Below are 19,751 nucleotides of genomic sequence, written 5' to 3'. Positions count from 1 at the left end.
CAAGTGTATCATACTCATCCTATGTCGGACTGTGGATTCTGCCTGGTTTCGATGCATCCCAGCCATCAAGAAACCGCTGGGTCCAGCAAATTCCTAATAAAAAATAAATTGAAACGTACTCCTAAGATACATCAGTTTTGCACCCAATACCACCTCAACCTGTCACAACGCTAGACATGATTTTGCTATTACAAAAGAGCTATGAAGGTGTCTGTTATGGTCCAGCTATCTGCTCTTTGGACAAGCAGATTTAAAAAAATAATTCCACACCCCTGTAAGGGGTATTTACAAATCTTTAAGGTCCACTGATCATCACTCACAGTGAGGGTGTGTTTAGAGTTTAAGAAATCTGTGTGCTCTGCACTGATTATTGCTCATACTGTGAGAGGTATTTACTTTTTTGTGGAAACTTTCAAACACAGTATCGCTTATATCTGGCACTCTGAGGGGTTTTCAATACATGAGCGAGTCTGTGACCGTTGCACTGCATTGTACTCACACTGTATGCAGTGCTAACAGAAGAGGAAACTCTACACTGCACTTCACTTTGTGGAGACCTTCACTGAAGACGTAATCTGTGCACCTGGTTCTGTTTTTTACCGAGACAGGAGAAGAGAATTTAGGATATACATAATGTTATGTTAAGTTTATCTGTAGAACTCATTATCACCCGAGAAGTTCTGCTGGTGCTGTGCAGGTGTGGAAGTCTAGCCTAGAGGGTGGAGTCATTCGAAGAGCCATGTCTTCATCTTCTTGCTAAACTCAAGAAGTGAGGAGGAGGCTCTGATATGTTGAGGGAAGTCGTTCTATGCTTTAGGAGTGAGGTATGAGAAGGGATGTCCTCCGGATCTGTTTCTGTGCATGTGTGGGATGTGTCTGAGTATGAGTCCGGCTGAAAGAAGGTGCCTAGGGGGTTGATGGAAGGAGATGCAGTTGTTAATGTAGGGAGCTGTTATATATGTTCTGAGTTGGAGGTTGAGGGTACGTCTGGCTGCTGCGTTTTGGATGGTTTGCAGCCTTCTGGTGAGCTGTGATAATTCCTGCATAGAGAGAGTCCCCGTAGTCCAAACTATTGTTGATGAGTGTGTGGCTGACGGTCTTATGGAGATTCTCGGGAGCCATTCGAAAATGTTCTTTAGGGTGTGGAAGCAGTGACGGCATTGACTTGGTTGAACATGTCTACCTTTTTGTTGATGATGTTCCCTGGGTTGCTGGAGGTGGGAGTAGGTCCTAGGTTGGAGGGTGGAGTCCCATAGACAGGAGATGTTTCCAAAGATCAACACTTCGATCTTGTCAATGTTGAGTTTGAGACGGTTAAACTTCATCCTGGTGGTTACTTCCATCATGCAGGTGGTGCACTTGTGCCCTACATTGTTGATTTTGTCCAAGGGGGACAGTATTAGTTGTGTGTCGTCAGTGTAGGAGAGGATGTTTATGTAGTGGGTATGGATGGCATTGGCCAGTGGGGTTATATAAGTGTTGAATAGTGTTCTGCTGAGGAGTGAAGCTTGAGGTGCTCAGCAGATAAGATTTCCGGTTTCCAAGGAGTATGACGTCAGGTTGACTGTCAGAGTTCTTTTTATCTGGAAGGAGGTGATCAGTCACATGCAAGTTCTTGAATCTCAAACTCTTAAAGGCGCCTGATGAGGATTGGATGTGGTACCATGTGACACGCCGCCAAAACGTACAATAGGATGACGGCTGTATTCTTTTCTGTGTCTAGGATCATGCGAATGGCGTAGGTAGGTTCAATGAGCTCTGTTTCCATACTCTCGTTGGGCTTGTATCCAGACTGGGGGACCTGGACCGCCTTGAGACCCTCTGGGTGAGTAGTGCGCTATATAAATGCTTTGATTGATTGATTGGAGAAACTGGTGGTTGCCGAGGTAGCTGGTCAGACACTTCTTGATGGTTTTCTATAGGACTTTGGCCATGTATGGTAGGAGGGGGATTAGTCGGTAGTTGGTGAGTTTGGTGAGGTCCCCAGAGGGTTTCTGCAGCAGGGCGGTGACAGTTGCTTGCCTCCAAGTTTCTGGAAAGAGGACCGTGTTGATGGAGTAATTCAGGATGGGAGTGAGGACTTCACTGATGGTGGTTAGACCTTTGTTGAAAGTGTGGTGGGGGTATGCCGCTAGGGGGCTCACAGTGGATGGTCTTCATAGCTGCATGGTCAAGGTCCATTCTTCAGCTGAGATTAGAAGACTGGCTGCGAGGTTGCTAGAGTCAGATGGAAGGTTCAAGTTAACATATGTGGATGTGATCACCTTCCAAAAGAAGTTACAGAGATTGTTGCAGTGAGTTCTGTAAGGGGAGATGTTGCTGCTGGTGGCTGCAGCACCATGAATTCTCTGATTATGGAGAAGATTTATTTGGTGCTGTTGTTGCTGGCTTCGATGCGTTGGGTGTGGGCTGTTCACTTGACATTTCAGACATGCTGGTGGAAGCATGTCAGGGCAGATTAGGAGACGTCATTGTCTGCGGTGTCTTGGATCATTCTCCGCTTGCTTTCCAGTTCCTTACAGTGCTGCATTGCCATTCTGAGTTCTTCTGTGTACTAGCTGGCTTGCTTTTGTGATCTTGAATTATGTTTTTGCTGTGATGAGGGGTCCAGGTTGCTGGTGCAGGTGGTGATCCATTCATTGAAGTTTTTGATGTCGTCCACTAGGTTGTTGCTGTGCTTGGGGAGGCATACGGAGGCATACGGAGAGGGCAGAAGCCCAGTACTTCACTGAGATGTTCTTACAGCAGCGGCCGCCTGTCCAGAGGTGGTGGTTCTCCTGTGATTCAGGGTGATGAGCTTGAAACTTAGCAGGGTGTTGTCAGTTCAGGTGATAGGCGATGGTTTGTAGACTCTAATGCTGTTTAGTGTAGAGAAGATGGGTTCCAGGAAGTGTTCGGCTCTGTGGGTGGCTCTGGGGATGTGCTGATTAAGGTCGAGATTCCCAGGGCTTTTGAGGAGGGTATTTGATTGGAGTCATTATGGTCCTCTAGATAAAAGTGCAGGTCTCCATGGAGGCTGAAAGTGCTGGAGTCAATGATAATCTCAAATCTAGATTAATTCTGATTTCCATTCTTACTTTTACACAGAACTATGGGGCATATGTATCAAAAAAATTATTTTTAAGGAATCGCTATTTGAGAATCACAAAACGCAATGTATGTAGGTTTTGCAATAATAAATGTAATTACTACATATTCCTTAATTGCGAATCACAAATTGCGATTTGCAATTAAGGAATACCTTCCCATTCATTCCTATGGGCCAAAAGGCCCGTAGGAATGAATGGGAAGCCATTTGCAATTTGCGAGTACCCAATAGGTACCCAATAGGTACTCGCAAATTGCGAATGCAATTGCAAGGGTGCCAAAAGGACACCCTGTTGCACCCCTGAAATATGCATATGTGGGCCACACACACGGCAATTTGAAAGAAGCCAAAAAGTGCATTTTTCTAGGAAGTCGCAAATTACCTCCAACTTGAAGTTGATGATAATTTGCGATTCCTTAAGGCCAAATTGCAAATTGTGGGTGCTTCCAGAATTGCATTTAGGGAATCGCAATTTGCAATTCCTTAAATGCACAAAATAAGGAATCGAAAATTTTGTGATTCCCTATTTTGCGTTGGCCTTTTGGGATGATACATCCCAAAAGGCTCTTTCCCGTTCGCAAACAGGCCGATTCTGAGAATCGTCCCGTTTGCGAACGCGAAAAAGGCTTGATACATCTGGCCCTATATCTCTATATTACCAAAGTCAAGCGAAGCCTTTCCCAATCTTTCTTCTGCATTTAACTTTGGGACTGCTGGCTTCTGGTAATTCACTTTGTCACTACCAAAGAGGGGTATGCCGTTCCTGAGTAGGTCGGTAAGAGATAGGGAGAGAGTGCAAAACAGGAACAGTAGGCAGTCCTACTGCGAAGGAAGGGAAAAGGGGGTCCTTCCTTTCGGAAATAGGGCCCTCACACACACAGCCATCTGGGTGTCATGTTTCATCATAGGGCCTGAGTACAGAAAGAGTGTCCAGCCCCCGCAAGCTCCAGTCTGGAAATGCGCCACACACCTCAACCTAACCATACCCCATCAAGCTCGATGAGCACAGTAGGAAGCCATGTCGGTGGCCGGACTGCAACGCCACACTTAAAGCGGGTCAATCGGCGTAGGGTCCTCTCGTGGTGCAGCGTATGCCTGCTACTGCATTGATAAGCATCGAGCCACCCGAACTCACCTCGTCACATCGTGTCAGAGGTGTACACAGAAGGATTCAGGCTTACAAACCAAAAGAAATACTCACAATTGCAGGCCACATAGCTAGCGGGAGACCTACCCCACTCTGCCGGAACCGGGATGGTACTATTCACCAGGTGTGTAGCAGTGATATAGTCAGCCGGTTCCGAGATCAGGCAGGGCTGACAATCACCAACGTCGATCCGCTAGAAGGCTGACTGCCGAATTCCTATCCGCGAGTGGGTGCCATATTGAGGGTGTTTTCCGTATAAATGGCGGCCATTTTGATAAGTGTCACAGTGGCCTTACGGGGGTAAAGAATTGCAAGGCACGGTGGCCAGGTGTCACTTTGTCGTCAACATGAAAATACATAGGTTGGCTAGTTTAATTAAATTCTACCAAATATTTTGAGGACACCCTGTACTGAATGCTTCAATCTCTGTCCCAATGAGAACCGCATTTAGAGGCCGATTACGATGGAGGATTCTCCGCATCCTCCGGGCTGGCGGAAGCCACGACTTATACTTTTTTTTAATGTTGGGCTTTGTTTATATTTTCCCCACGAGAGGGATGTGCATTTGGTATCAATGATTCCATTTATTTCTACTTAAAAAAGCCTTTACTAAAAAACACTGTAGTTACCACGCCGCACAACTTTAGATGCGTGCACATTCATTCGCACCACCATTCCGAAATTTACAAACATTACAAGAAAGAATAGAAAGTGCTCACACAGTCCAGACTTCATGGCGCATGTCCTCGTCACTCGTTTAAAAGCAAAGTGCGAAGGCATTCGTTCACACCAACATTCACACCATTAAAAACATTACAGGAAACCAACAAAACAGCTCCCATACTACAGACTTCATAGTGCATGCCCTTGTCTTTCGCTTAACAACAAGGTGCATGCGTATTCCTTCACACCACCATTCACACCTTTAAAAACATTACAGGAAACAATCAAAACAGCCCCCATACTACAGACTTCATGGCGCACGCATTGGCTTTTAGTATAACAACAAGATGAGCGCGTATTACTTCACTGTACCATTCTTATATTAAAATATTACGGGAAATAATAAATACTACTCCTACACTACAGACTTCATGTTCTTTCTTTTTAGCAAAGTGTGTGCACTTGTAAAAAAACAATAAACAAACTCTCTGCATTAACTTTATAATTGCACTGTTGGCTAAGCAACCTTGTTTGCTATTCACATAATCTCCCCAAATACAGTATGCTCCCTTCTAACCCAATGCCAAAGTCATAGAGAAGATCGCCAACAGACAACTTGCCGCCTTCCTCAAGACGAATGGATCTCTCGACCCCTCGCAGTCCGGTTTCAGAGCCAACCACAGCACCGAGACCGCCCTCATCGCAGCCACCGACGACATCCGAGCCCTGCTCGACAACGGGGAAACAGCGGCACTCATCCTCCTGGACCTCTCCGCAGCGTTCGACACTGTCTGCCACCGCACCCTAGTCCAACGCCTCAGCAACACCGGCATCCAAGAGAAGGCACTGAAGTGGATCATCTCATTCCTCGCCGGAAGAACACAGAGAGTCCGCCTCCCCCCGTTTCGATCCGAGGCCACTGAAGTCATCTGCGGCGTCCCGCAAGGATCATCACTCAGCCCCACCCTCTTCAACGTCTACATGAGACCTCTCGCCACCATCGCACGCCAACACAACCTCAATATCATCTCATACGCCGACGACACCCAGCTGATCCTCTCCCTCACCAGAGACCCCGACACCACCAGAACCAGCCTCCACGAAGGGATGAAAGAGGTCGCCGAGTGGATGAAGAACAGCCGCCTGAAACTGAACTCAGACAAGACGGAAGTCCTCATCCTGGGACCATCACCCTCCGCCTGGGACGACTCCTGGTGGCCCCCTGCCCTGGGCACTGCTCCCAAGCCCACAGACCACGCACGCAACCTGGGATTCATCCTGGACTCCTCCCTCTCGATGACCAGACAAGTCAACGCCGTCTCCTCTTCATGCTTTCACACCCTCCGCATGCTCTGCAAGATCTTCCGATGGATCCCGACCGAAACCAGGAAGACGGTCACCCAGGCCCTCGTCACCACACGACTGGACTATGGAAACACCCTCAACGCCGGAACCACAGCCAAGCTACAGAAAAGACTCCAACGCATCCAGAACGCCTCCGCCCGACTCATCCTGGACATCCCCCGACGCAACCACATCTCCGGCCACCTGAGGGACCTGCACTGGCTCCCCGTCAACAAGAGGATCACGTTCAGGCTCCTCACCCACGCACACAAGTCTCTCCACGACCTGGCCCCCAAGTACCTCAACGACCGCCTGACCTTCCACCCGCCAGCTACGGTCTGCTAGCCTCGCCCTCACCGCCGTACCACGCATCCGAAGAGCCACCGCTGGAGGCAGATCCTTCTCCTACCTGGCGGCCAAGACATTGAACACCCTCCCCATCCACCTCTGGCTGACCCAGGACCACCTCTCCTTCAGGAAGCAACTGAAGACCTGGCTGTTCGAGCAGTAGCGAACCCCTTCCCCAAGCGCCTTGAGACCCTCCCGGGTGAGTAGCGCTCTATACAAGTGTCATTATTGATTGATTGATTGATTGATATTTGGATATTTTACATAAAAGTACAACCTGGCGCATGGTGACTCCCCGAAAGGGCTGGTTGGTTTTTTAAAGTGGATTAGGGGTACATAGAGACACTTAAAAAATACTAAAGTGTGGCTCCTAGAGCAGCAAGGTTAAATAACAAACCCATTGTTTAATGTTTCAAAAAAAGCAGATTGAGGAACTAATATAAATGTTAGTTAGCATTGGGTGCGATACTTACTTAATTAACACAGTGTAGTGAAGTGGCCTTGTTTTGTGTCTTTAAGGGCATCAGATCGATGGCGCAAGCCGTTTAAGCAGCATGCGACTTTACAATGGTTCCACAGTGTTTTTGCCTCGTCCACGGAACAGCATACATTTTTTTTATAGCTAGTCAGTTAAATTATGCTTGCAACATAATATTATGCTTGCAACATAATCTGCATATTTAGCGGGTGAGAACATTGGCAATAACAAAAATGACTAGAAGATCCTGCGTTTCTGTTAAGTTTCTCAGACGAGCAGATTCACTGCCCTCAATACAGATTTCATGGCACACTCTCTCATATTTCTTTTACCAACAACATGCGTGTGCATGTTTTAAAACTATTAATAAACTCTCAGCATTAATTTTATAATTGCACTGTTGGCGAACTAACCGTGCTCGCTAATCTTATAATCTCCTCTAAAACAGTAGGCTCCCTCCTAGCGCATATTAGGATATTTTACATAAAAGTACAACATGGCGCATGGGGACTCCGGAAAGGGCTGGGCTCTCTTTTAAAGTGGATTAGGAGTACATAGAGGCGCTTAAAAATGACAAAAACGTGGCTCCTCTTTGTAATTTGTGTAAGAGCGCTAAAAGTAATCCTAACAAGCATTGGCATAGCCAATAGGGTACACAGACAAAATATCGATTTTTAAATATCGATATACAATAATATCGAAGTTTAAATATCGATGGGACAAAATATCGAAGGTAAGTAATATCGACAGTCTTAATATCGATATTAGTATGATATCAGTAATATCGAAGTTTTAAATATCGATATACAATAATATCGAAATAAATAACTTCGATGTTACTAATATCAATTTTTAAATAAATTTAGTGTATATTATATTGTATTTATTATGTTTTATTATTTATTTTTAATGTAATTTAATTAAATATTGTCTTTTACTACTGTAGCGGGTTGTGGATTTATAGGGGAATAGGGTGGGAGGTAATTTAATTATGTTAAATTAATTATTAATTAGTAGGAATTATTAATTAATTAATTGAGAAATAATTTTTAATTAATTTTAAATAATTGATTAATTGATAAATATGGTCTGTAGCGGGTTATGGGTTTATAGGGGAATAAGGTGGGAAGTAATTTAATAATAATTAATTAATTAATATATGTTTGTACATATTTTAATTAATAATTAATTGGTAATTAATTTATATTAATTAGTTAATTAATTAATATAATTTTGTACATATTTCTAATTATTAATTAGTTGGTAATTAATTAATATTAATTATTTAATTACATTAATTATAGTAATTTTTTATATATATACTTTTTTGTTATTCTTAATTAATTAATTGGGAAAAATAATATTAATTATTAAATTAAATTAATTACAGCTAATGTGCTAATATATTTACTTTATTGTTATTGTTAATTAATAATTAATTGGTAATTAAATAATATTAATTAATTTTGGGTAAAGGAGTATTTTTAGGGTTCAGGGTCAGTGTTCAGTTTTTGGGTAAAGGGGTATTTTTAGGGTTCAGGGTCAGTTTTCAGTTCATGGGTAAAGGGGTATTTTTAGGGTTCAGGGTCAGTTTTCAGTTTTTGGGTAAAGGGGTATTTTTAGGGTTCAGGGTCAGTTTTCAGTTTTTGGGTAAAGGGGTATTTTTAGGGTTCAGGGTCAGTTTTCAGTTTTTGGGTAAAGGGGTATTTTTAGGGATAAGGGTCAGTTTTCAGTTCATGGGTAAAGGGGTATTTTTAGGGTTCAGGGTCAGTTTTCAGTTTTTGGGTAAAGGGGTATTTTTAGGGTTCAGGGTCAGTTTTCAGTTTTTGGGTAAAGGGGTATTTTTAGGGTTCAGGGTCAATTTTGGGTTTTTGGGGTACAGGGATATTTTTAGGGTTCAGGGTCAGTTTTGGGTTTTTGGGGTACAGGCGTACAGGGTAAAAACAAAAAAATATTACATTAAATCAAATAAATAACATTTAAAAAAAAATTACATTAAATTATTAAGTGTTTTATTTATTTTAAATGTATATGTATTAGTTTTAATTTTGTTTTAATATTTTTATTTAATATTTGTAAATTATATGTATTTTAACATTATTTTTACATTATTATTAATACATTTAAAAAAACGATATTTTTGATTCCGATATTTTTGTACTACGATATTTTTTTTTCGATATTTTTGTACTTACCTTTATGAAGATAGGATTCCGATATTTTTGATGTCGATATTTTTGCTCCGATATTTTTGTATTTCGATTTTCTGTCTGTCGATATTATGTCAGACATTCAGCCAATAGGTCTCGCCTTTGGGACCTTATAAGTGTTTAGTTATACAGCACATATCCTTGGTGCAACAACATCAACTGTTGCATGGCTAAACACTTATAAGGCTTCTTCCTGATCCTGTTCGTTGCACTGCACTGTGCATGTTTATTTTCACAAAGATGACCTCTCTGATTCCAGTAGGTCACAGGACCGGCCTTTCTTGCCATGTTGTAACCTCTTGTCTCTTCGCAGTTCTTCTGCTGTCCTTACCAGAGCTTTTTTGTAGTTTGTCACTTTTCAAGCCTCAAGTCTCACTGGCTCCGTTATACTTTTCATGCGGCCGTTGGTGTCCAGAGTTCAGCTGCTTTCCGCACACACAGGTATCTTGATCATTTACAGATATCTTTGTATTTCAACTCTCACCAAATGTCTCAACACCTCAAATGACACAACAATGGAAATATTTCATTGCTGCCATTATTTACACCAGCTCTTGACCCGAAGTCACTGCAGGGACATTATTCCAACTCTAGAAAAGGATACAGTGTCAGCAGGATTTACTACTAGAACTGAAATCTGCCAAACTGCATATTGTAAAGTCATATCTAAGCGTACACACTTGACTTTTATAGCTATCGCTGTGGAATGGGTGCCACAAAGTATTAAGCAAGGTTGATCTTCTTGAGAGAGCTCTAATTTGTGAGAATATTATCCCTATAGATGTGGTCTATCTCAGAAGTCCATATGTTGCTGCATGTGCTCTCTATCAGTAATCCTGATGTTCCTCCTTGTGTCTTGAGCTGTTTCTTTGCTTTTGTGGTTGTTGATCTCCACTTTGGAGCCAGACTAGTGAGCGGAAGGTTTATCTTCCAGTGCACTTGTGAAAGAACAAGATGTGGCTGCAGGACTCGTACTTCAAGATTTTGGACATTTACAAGGATTGCCACAAATACAATCTCAGGCCAATTTAATGACAAAAACATTAAGCTTGATCTGTCAATCGATCAATCAGTCAGGGTGTTTAAAGCGCGCTACACACCCGTGAGGGTCTCAAGGTACGGGGGGGGGGGGTGCAGCTCCCAGTCATCCAAAAAGCCAGGTCTTGAGGCTCTTTCTAAAGGTGTGCAGTGTAGGAGAGCATCTGAAGTTGACCGGGAGCTCGTTCCAGGCTTTGGCTGCAATGTAGATGGCTCCTCTACCAGCTCTAGTTCTTTAGGTGCGCGGTGTTTCTGTCAGGGCGAGGTCGGCAGAGCGGAGGTCTTTTGGGTACGTGAACGGCACACTTTCTTTGAGGTATTTGGGTTCGGTGTTGTGGAGATATTTGTAGACATGGGAGAGTAGCTTGAAGGTTACTTTCTTCGCAACGGGGAGCCAGTGGAAGTCTCGCAGGTGTTGGGTGATGTGCTCATGTCGTGGGATGCCGAGGACGAGTGTAGCCGCGGTGTTCTGGATGGTCTGGAGTTTGTGTAGCAGGGATATGTTGATTCCAGTGTAGAGGGCTTTTCCGTAGTCCAGTCTGCTTGTTATGAGTGCGTGGGTGAAGGTCTTTCTGACTTCGGGGGGATCTATTTGAAGGTCTTGCGGAGGATGCGGAGGGTGTTGAAGCAGGTGAAGGGACGGCGTTGATCTGTCGGGTCATGGTGAGGGGGAGTCGAGTATGATACAGAGGTTCCAGGCGTGGTCCGTGAGTTTGGTGAGGTTGCCGTGGACGATGTGCCACCAGTTGTCCCAAGGTGAGGGGGTGGGTCTAAGGACGAGGACTTCTGTCTACTCCCTGTTGAGTTTCACACGGCTGCTTCTCATCCAAGCTGCCAGGGCTTTCACTCCTTCTGATCCAAGCTGCAAGGTCTTTCACTTCTTCTTGGAAGCTGAGTCTGGTGGTTTCTGGGTCCTTTGGGAGTGTGAGCTGAGTGTCGTCGGCATAGGATATTATGCTGAGTCCATGCTTTCTGACAATGGCGGCGAAGGGGACCATGTAGATGTTGAAGAGCGTGGGACTGAGCGATGATCCTTGGGCAACTCGGCAGGTGGTCTCTGTGGGTTCTGAGAGGAAAGGCAGTAGTCTGATCATTTGGGTTCTGCTGGCGATGAAGGAGCCGAGCCAGCCAAGGGCGGTTCCCTGTATTCCACTTGTTAGAACTGGGGATCTCTAGTTAGCAATGGTATTCACCTTTGTCCAAATAGGAACCCTTGCTTCTAAGTCAGGATAAGTATAGGCCAAAATGTTAAAGAAAGAAATTTGTACGGGAGGGAACAAGAGTTCTAAAAGATGGCCAGGAAAAGAAATGTAATGAACATTATTTATAGATTGACAAAAGTTGAATTATATTTTAGGAGCTAAAAATGCGATTTAAGTGTGACGTGAATGTGAGTCTTCAACTGTTATCGGTGTAATGGGCTATTTAGTGGGAGCAATACTTGAACCAACTTTATAGCTTTGGATCTGGGATTTCATCCCAATCACTGAACAGTGCAAATGAATCAAAGGGAGGGATCAATGTATTTTCGTGTTACCAATTTCAGCTCAAGTGAGATAGTTAAGAGGTCCCAGGTTCCAACCGTCCTCCTTTATGAATGTGTTTATGCACATACTGCACAGATCTGTGTTACCTTTGTATGAAACACACCAATCTTAATAAATTCTGTTAGAAGTGGCCCTTTCCAGGGTGCTTTCCCTCAACTTTTTTTTGCTTTTGTCCCTCCTGGTTTTCCTCTGATCTTTGTACTAGCCTAAGGACTTTCATCGCTTTTTACACTGCCATTCAGTGACAAAGTGATGTGCTTGTCATATACATACTGATGATTAGTGTATACATGATTGATTCAATTGAGATTGCTGTTCTTCCACTGTCTAAAGGTAAGACAAATACCTAGGGCATGTAACTCAACACCATTCTTAAATGTGCACCAGATTTGCCATGACGGCGCCTGTGTGTGCAGGTTACTGTTACTAGGCTTGGCATTTAAGAAGACACTTGCCAAGGTTATGCATGTCTCTTGCTATATCTGAGTACTCCCTGGGGACAGGGTGTGGTGTCGGTAAAGGGTAGGGCATGTGAGTGTGTCAGTCTACATACCCTGGTAGTGAAAGCACCGAGTAGTGTGTTTGGTACAGTAGGGCCTGCTCCTCGTATTGGATTGGCCTGAGGGATCTGCGGAAAGGCTATTGAGCTGGATTTCCTGTATGCTGAAGAGTATCAGTATAGTGTTTGATATCAATGTGTTTGTAATGGCGAACCTGCTCCGGTGGTGCGAGTGAATTCAACAATATGACAGTGGAAATACCACTTTGGGAAAGTGGGAATGTCTGTACTCATGGCTCTGTATTCCTATCCACCTGTCTCCAATTCACAGCTGGCTGCTGGGGGGATGGCTATATCTGTGCATTTCTGATAAGAAAGCCATAAACTAAGGGCTCACGGTATACTGTAGACCTCTCACTATGAGGGGCCTTCCTGTGTTGGTTAAGAGGGGGTGGAATTGGCACCTGCATTCCAAGTGGCAGGTGTGCGGCCCCACTAAAGATACAGATCAAGCCTCCCAGGGTAGGATGTCAGACATGACAACATTTATAGAGGGCCCGTGCATTTCAAAGGTGGCCTTTTGAGCTGATCTCATTTTCATAGGTCATTGTGGCTATAAGAACTGGGGCTCGGCCTTTAGGACTTAGAGACGCTTTGGGGATTGGAAATATACTACGCTGCCTCGTTGCTGGGACATCAACAAGAAGGACTATTGGGGCAGGGGGCGGCAACAAGATTATCTGCAGACTAGTGGTGGCCTGGGGCTTGTTGTGCTCTAGGAAGGGGACTATCACTTGATGGACTTTGCCTGGATGCTGCTGGCCTGCAGCTAATTGGTAACTGTTGTAGCCCAGGTCCCAAACCACTCTCCAAGGGCTGGTTGACTGGCCTCCTGTCCTCGAGTACCCAGGGGCAGAAAAGATATCCCTGTTTCCACACGATCGTAAGGACCGCACAATGTGGGGCGTAAACATGTGGAAGTGATCGTCGGTTGGGACAAGGACCCTCCCAGCGTGTGCAGTCATCAGACTGTGCTGAAGAGTGAGCTGGTAAAGTTCAGTGGCACACCTAGGGTGGCTATAGCGTGACAAGTTTGACGAGTGCAGGGGATGTTTAATGAGTCAGAGAGGCTCAAGCTTACAGCCCAAAACCTCTGCTAGTTAGTATTCCTTAGCGTATGGTTTCTGAGCAGTGTTGAGAGAAGTTTACAGAGTCTGCGATAGCCAAGCTGGCAGCATAGATTGTGTCCGACCTCCATATTGGGAGGACAACAGTGCCTCACATCGGGGCCTCAGTCTGAGGTCACCGGCTCCCTCTCTCCAGGCCCACGCCACAAGGTAGTACGTAGTTAAGGATAGCGTAACTGAAAGTTCTTGTCGTGCCTTGTGTTCACCCACGACTTGCTCCCTAGAGCAAATGTAGCTCCCACCTCTGCCAGAGGCGAAATCATTTTCCAAATTGGGAGCATGCCAGCTTCTGGTGTTGCAGTCATTTTCCTGCGGGGAGGATAGTGATCCTGCACTCGTGAAGGCGCCACTGGGTGCCTGAGGACCTAATCTGAATGGACGAAAACACGTAACTGTTTCCTTCCGCTTTAGGTGCTCCCTTAATCTAATCAAAGTGTCGACAGCAGGGGCAATCTGTATCGTTGGCTGGTGTAGTTTGAGTGGCTGAGGGGCTAAGTCGCAAGGTGTAGAGAAAACCTGTGATTTCTTGACCATTACAAGTATACGGAGTACGCGATAATGGGAATGTTGTTGTTTATGCAAATGTGTTAGCGGAAAAGTGGAATACCTCTGAACAGCCTGGATATATTTTTCTGTTGCTTTTAATGTGGAAGGGATTGCCAGTATTGTTTGTATGTTGCTTACAAGGCTGAAGGGATAATGGTGCAAGCGAACACTTTGGACAATTATATATATGTTAATGCCGTTCTGCTGCTAATGGAAGAGTTTGAACATTTCATACAACTGTAAAGTATATATGCAACATGTATGTCGTTTTGATTTCAATGTGTGTGCAATACTAAGACCAGTGTTGTATACATACTGTATGGAGTCTTTTTGTAGCATCCACAGGGTGTGGCGAGTTTGAGGGTTGTTCCAACACTTTACACTTTGACCCTGAGGATAAGCCTGACTTCTCCGTGCCAAGCTATCCAAGGGTGAGCGTAGGTTATCAGACAAGTGTATCATACTTATCCTATCCAGGACAGTGGATTCTGCCTGGCTTAGATGCATACCATCCTGAAACCGCTGGGTCTAACACATTCCTAATAATAAATACATTGAAAAAAGATTTAAGCTGCATCAATTTTGCACCCAAGACCACCTCAATCTGTCCCAGCTCTCGACATGTTTTTGAAGAGCCATGTCTTCAGCTTCTTGCTTAGCTCACGAAGTAAGGAGGAGGCTCTGATGTGTTGAGGGAATTCGTTCCACACTTTAGGAGTGATGTATTAGAAGGGTTGGCCTCCGGATCTGTTTCTGTGTATGCATGAGATGTGTCTGAGTATGAGTCTGGCTGAATGGAGGTGCATAGGGGGTTGATGGAAGGAGATGCCGTTGTTAATGTAGGCAGGGATTTGTTTGGTAGTGTCTTGAATATATAGGTGAGGAGTTAGAACTGTGGACGCTTATGTATCTGGAGCCAGGGAGCTGTGATATGTGTTTTGAGTGTGAGATTGAGGATGTGTCTGGCTGCTGCGATTTGGGTGGTTTGCAGCCTTCTGGTGAGCTGTTTGATGATTCCTGCATAGAGAGAGTTCCTGTAGTCCAAACTACTGTTGATGAGTGTGTGGATGACGGTCTTTTGGTGATTCTCGGGAGCCATTTGAAAATGTTCTTTAGGGTGTGGAAGCAGTGACGCCATTGACCTGGGCGAACATATCCACCTAGGATCATGCAAATGGTGTAGGTAGGTTCAATGAGCTAAGGTTCCATACTCTGGGTGGCCTTGAGGAGCTGGTGGTTCACGAAGTAGCTGGTCAGACACTTCTTGATGGTTTTCTCTAGGACTTTGGCCATGTATGATAGGGGGCGATTAGTCAGTAGTTGGAGAGTTTGGTGAGGTCCTCAGAGGGTTTCCTGAGCAGGGCTGTGACAGTTACCTGCTTCCGGGTTTCTGGGAAGAAGACCGCATTGATGGAGTCTTTCAGGATGAGAGTGAGGACGTCACTGACGGTGGTTAGACCTTTGTTGAAAGTGTGGTGGGGGCAAGGCTCTAGGGTGCCCCACAGTAGATGGAATTCCTGGTTGCAGCAGTCTCTTTTATGGAGATGGCGTCCTACATGGTCAAGTTCCATTCTTCAGCTGAGATTAGAAGACTTGCTGCGAAGTTGCTGGAGTCAGTTTGCCGGTTGAAGTTTGCGTAGGTGGATGTGATCGTCTTCCAAAAGAAGTTACAGAGTGTGTTGCATTGGGTCTTGTAAGGGGAGATGTTGCTGGTGGTGGCTGACTATGAAGAAGATTTATTTGGTGCTGTTGTTGCTGGCTTCGATGCGTTTGGTGTGGGCTGTTCACTTATCATTTCAGACATGCAGGTGGAGGCATGTCTGGGCAGATTAGAATACGTCATTGTCTGCGGTGTCTTGGATCATTCTCCACTTGCTTTCCAGGTGCTTACAGTGCTGCATCACAATCTACAGTTCTTCTGTGGACCAGCTGGTTTGCTTTTGTGATCTTGATTTTTATGTGCTTGAGGGGGGCCAGGTTGTTGGTGCAGGTGGTGATCTATTCATTGAAGTTCTTGATGTCTTCCGTTAGGTTGCTGGTGTGCTTGGGGAGGCGTATTGAGAGGGCCGATGCCAAGTCCTTCTCTGAGATGTTCTTCTAGCCGCGGCCGCCTGTCCAGAGGTGGTGGATCTCCTGTAATCTAGGATGATGAGCTTGAAACTCAAAAGGGTGCTGTCAGTTCAGGTGATAGGCATTGGTTTGTTGACTCTGATGTTGTTTAGTGTGGAGAAGAGAGAGGCCAGGAAGTGTTTGGCGGTGTGGGTGGGTCTAGTGATGTGCTGAGTAAAGTTGGGGTTCGTAACGCTTTTGAGGACGGTATTTGAATTTCAGTCATTACGGTCCTAAAGTTAGGAGTCATAACTTTAGGACTCCTAAATGCCTTCTGTGAATATTGAAAGTGTTAAAGTTAGGATTTTTCTCAGTTAAGGAGTAGTAAAGTTAGGAATACTAACTATAAGACTCCTAAATGACTTCTGTGAATACTGAAATGAGTAAGTGCCTTCTGTGAAAACCAAAATGAGTAAGTGCCTTCTGTGAATACCAAAACGGTAGTAAGTTTAGGATTTTGTCTTATGTTAATTATGTGAATCTGGCCCATTGTGTTTAGATACCTTATCCTATTCTTATAGAAGGGACTATAAATTCCAATTGGATGGCACATTCTGAGGGGGTCCAGGTGTGTTGTGTGTGTTATATAGGATAACGCTTACTGCTATGCATTGTTTATCTGATGAGTGCAACGCACCAGCTGCTCTGGCATCGTCCTTCGCTGGAGTGCATGCTCTCAGCTGTGGATTTATTGTTAGGAATAGACAATAGTTAGGGGATAGGATGTATGATCTAACCTTTTGGTAATTTACAGACGGTCCCCAGATGACGTAAAAAGCTGTCTCCAATGTAAGCCGCTGCTTGGCTTACTGTTCTTTGGACGTGACCACGCCCCCTTTCTTTGCTTCCGAGTTCCTCTTCGAGTCCTGCCTAGCACCCTGTATTAGGAGTTTCCAGCAGTCTCGTTTTGATTACCGGATCGTTCTCGCCTCTGAAGATTTTATTTTCCCCGGTGAGTCAGTCACGCGTTCCGCTCCTGTTGCCCTTCCGGAGCCGGACGGCGCTTCTCACTTCTTCCCCCCGAGTGTGTGGCTGTTCCGCTCCTGCTGCCTCCTGGAGCCGGACGGCACACCTCCCCTTCCTCCCGAGTGTTTGGCTGGTCTGCTCTCGCTGCCCCCTGGAGCCAGATGTCGCACCTCATGCCTCCTTCCGAGTGTGTAGCTGTTCCGCTCTCAGTGACCCTGGAGCTGGACGGTGTACCTCACCCCTGCCTTCCGAGTGTGAGTTTGTTCTGCTCTTCCAGGTCCACGGAGCCGGACGACTCGCCTCTACCCGCCTCACCCTTTTACTATTCTTGATTGTTCTGCTCCATATTCCCTACAGAGCCAGACAAACATAATAGCTATTATTTATACCTTCACTATTTTGAGGCCTGCAGCTCTTTTTTATGTGGAACACTTAAGGAGTCCTTTAATGTGATTGATGCTCTATTTCTCTCTTGAGCAGTATCTCACACAGCTTCAACTCCTAAGCTTTGGCATTCATTCCACTTCCACAGTTTCAGTATTTTGGATCTACTCCCTCAATAGTGTTTTACCCACCATTTGATTCCTCTAGATCTATTTTGTATGAATGGCTGTATGAGAGTATCTTATTCCACCAAGTCCCAACAACAGAATGTATTAAACATCTGAAGACGCCCTCAACCTTCAATCATTCATTGTGGAGGCTCTTCTCTGCTGTTTTCCAAGACCTTCGGGGACACACTGGGGTAAGTGGAGCACTGATTTGAACATACATTAATGTTTAAAAGGTTTTGTTATAATTCATGGATTCTTTTCTATAAAAGATATTCTTTTGTTTACAGTGCCAGTCTCTCCAGTCAGCCCATTACAGAATTCTCTGTAATCATCTTCTGGGAAAGAGTGGTGGACACTCTATGGTTTATTTCCATACTTTTAGGGAACAGCCTTCTGTGAGTGTGTTTAATATTTGCATTCCGGGTGCTGTTTCATGGAAGTTGGGGGAAATTCCTCTTCGCTCCTGTGGAATCTCGCTTATACCAGGCTTAACCCGACATTTATTTGTGTTTGAGTGTGTGCATGTGAATTGTTTCTTTAGGTATTAGATCCTGGGACCTCATGATGATTTTTCTGTTGCAATCTTCCTGGTGTGTTTGAAGCTTGTTCCATGTCTGGTGTTTCCATCATGGTAAGTGCTAGGAATACAGATGACAACTCTGTTGATCTGATAAAGTGTCACTCTGTAACCGTAACAAGTCTTTTATGATGATATAGGTAGGGGTGGGTGGAATTTGCGTAATTGCGTTACGCAAATCTCCGCGGAACGGTAAAAAATCTCTGTGAACATGCAGAAATTCCGCGAACAAGCAGACTTGCTTGTTCGTGATGCTTTTTTACTGTTTGCAATCACTGTTTGCGTGCTCGGGGGGAAATATCTCGCGAACACGCATTTGAGAACGCGAACAAGTAAAATATTTCGCGAAGTCGCGGAACGCAGAATTTCGGGCAATTCGCATTCTCCACGGAATATGAAATTACCCAATTACCCAAATTCCGCGAGCGGAACGTAATTTACCTCCCAGGCCTAGATTTAGGTAGTGCAGGCAACAGTTGTTCTCTGGTGTGCTGGACTCCTAAGAGCGGGCCCTTTCTATAAATTAATCCGAATCTAACATTCCCCCTCCCTAACTGAGTTATCTACTACCTTGGCTGTTTGTGTCCGTGTCTTGAGCATGGATGGTTTCTGTTTCTGGCTTGTGGTGTAAGTGTTTCCCTTGGAATTGTGTGTCCTAATCATGTGTATTCCCCCTATTTTCAGGGTAGCTTTCTTCACGCAGGGCTATATTAGTTTCAGGGTGCTGCACAGCAAGAGGAAGATTGCAAACACTGGTTAACGAGGCCTTGCATAGGCCTGCGACCCACTTTGGTACCCAGATAAACAAACCTGTAAACCATTCTATGTTTGGGGCACCTCCTTCTCATGATCTGCTGTAGGTTTTACAGTATTTGGAAGGCGATTGACAGTGTGTCATTGTCCTGGTCTTTCATGGGGATGAAGGTTCAGCACACTGTACCTATCTTGGCGCATACGCACCCTTCCATTGTGGTATTAAGTCCAACACATATCGGTGCTTCATCACAATGAGGCAGATGGTACACAGGTCTTCTTTGCTTTTGGCCAGTTTCAGTGGTGTTCATCATTTTCAGCAGTTCCCACCTGATGATCTGCAGCCACCGACCGGCCACTATTCTGATATCCACGGCTGTCTCCTGGATCACAAGCTCAGCGTCTTATTCCTCACCGAAACATGGCTCACTCAATCTACATATGTTGAACCTGTTTGGTCTCCCCCTCTAAGATATCTCATTCAAAGATGCGAAGGACCCTGTGGAGAGGGGTTGGTATCACAATCATTCACAGAACCTATATTAAGTGCATTCTGTCCCCTGGCCATATTTAGGCCTGTGAAAGCATGCCATTAAACTGCATTTTAGCAAACCTTTAACATTTTTAGGCTTCCTGATTTATAGACCACCAGGCACCTCTAAATAGTACAGGGAATCTCTAATGGAGCGCGTAACAT

The 19,751-nt window shown here is 44.8% G+C and overlaps 1 protein-coding gene across 1 annotated transcript in view; it reads left to right on the top strand.

Annotated features, from left to right (window-relative positions):
- The window catches only part of LOC147736909 (uncharacterized), a 64,165-nt gene extending 45,175 nt beyond the window's left edge, over nt 1–18,990 (top strand). The window contains exon 3 of the mRNA XM_086952724.1: nt 18,986–18,990. Within this exon, the coding sequence (XP_086808850.1) occupies nt 18,986–18,990 (5 nt within the window). The remainder of the gene's footprint in view (nt 1–18,985) is intronic.
- The last annotated feature ends 761 nt before the right edge of the window (nt 18,991–19,751 follow it).

This window comes from Lissotriton vulgaris, chromosome 1_2 (genome assembly GCF_964263255.1).
Source record: "Lissotriton vulgaris chromosome 1_2, aLisVul1.2, whole genome shotgun sequence".
Lineage (NCBI taxonomy): Eukaryota > Metazoa > Chordata > Amphibia > Caudata > Salamandridae > Lissotriton > Lissotriton vulgaris.
Note: the sequence above shows the minus strand (reverse complement) of the source record. Positions and strands in the feature narration are given on the sequence as shown.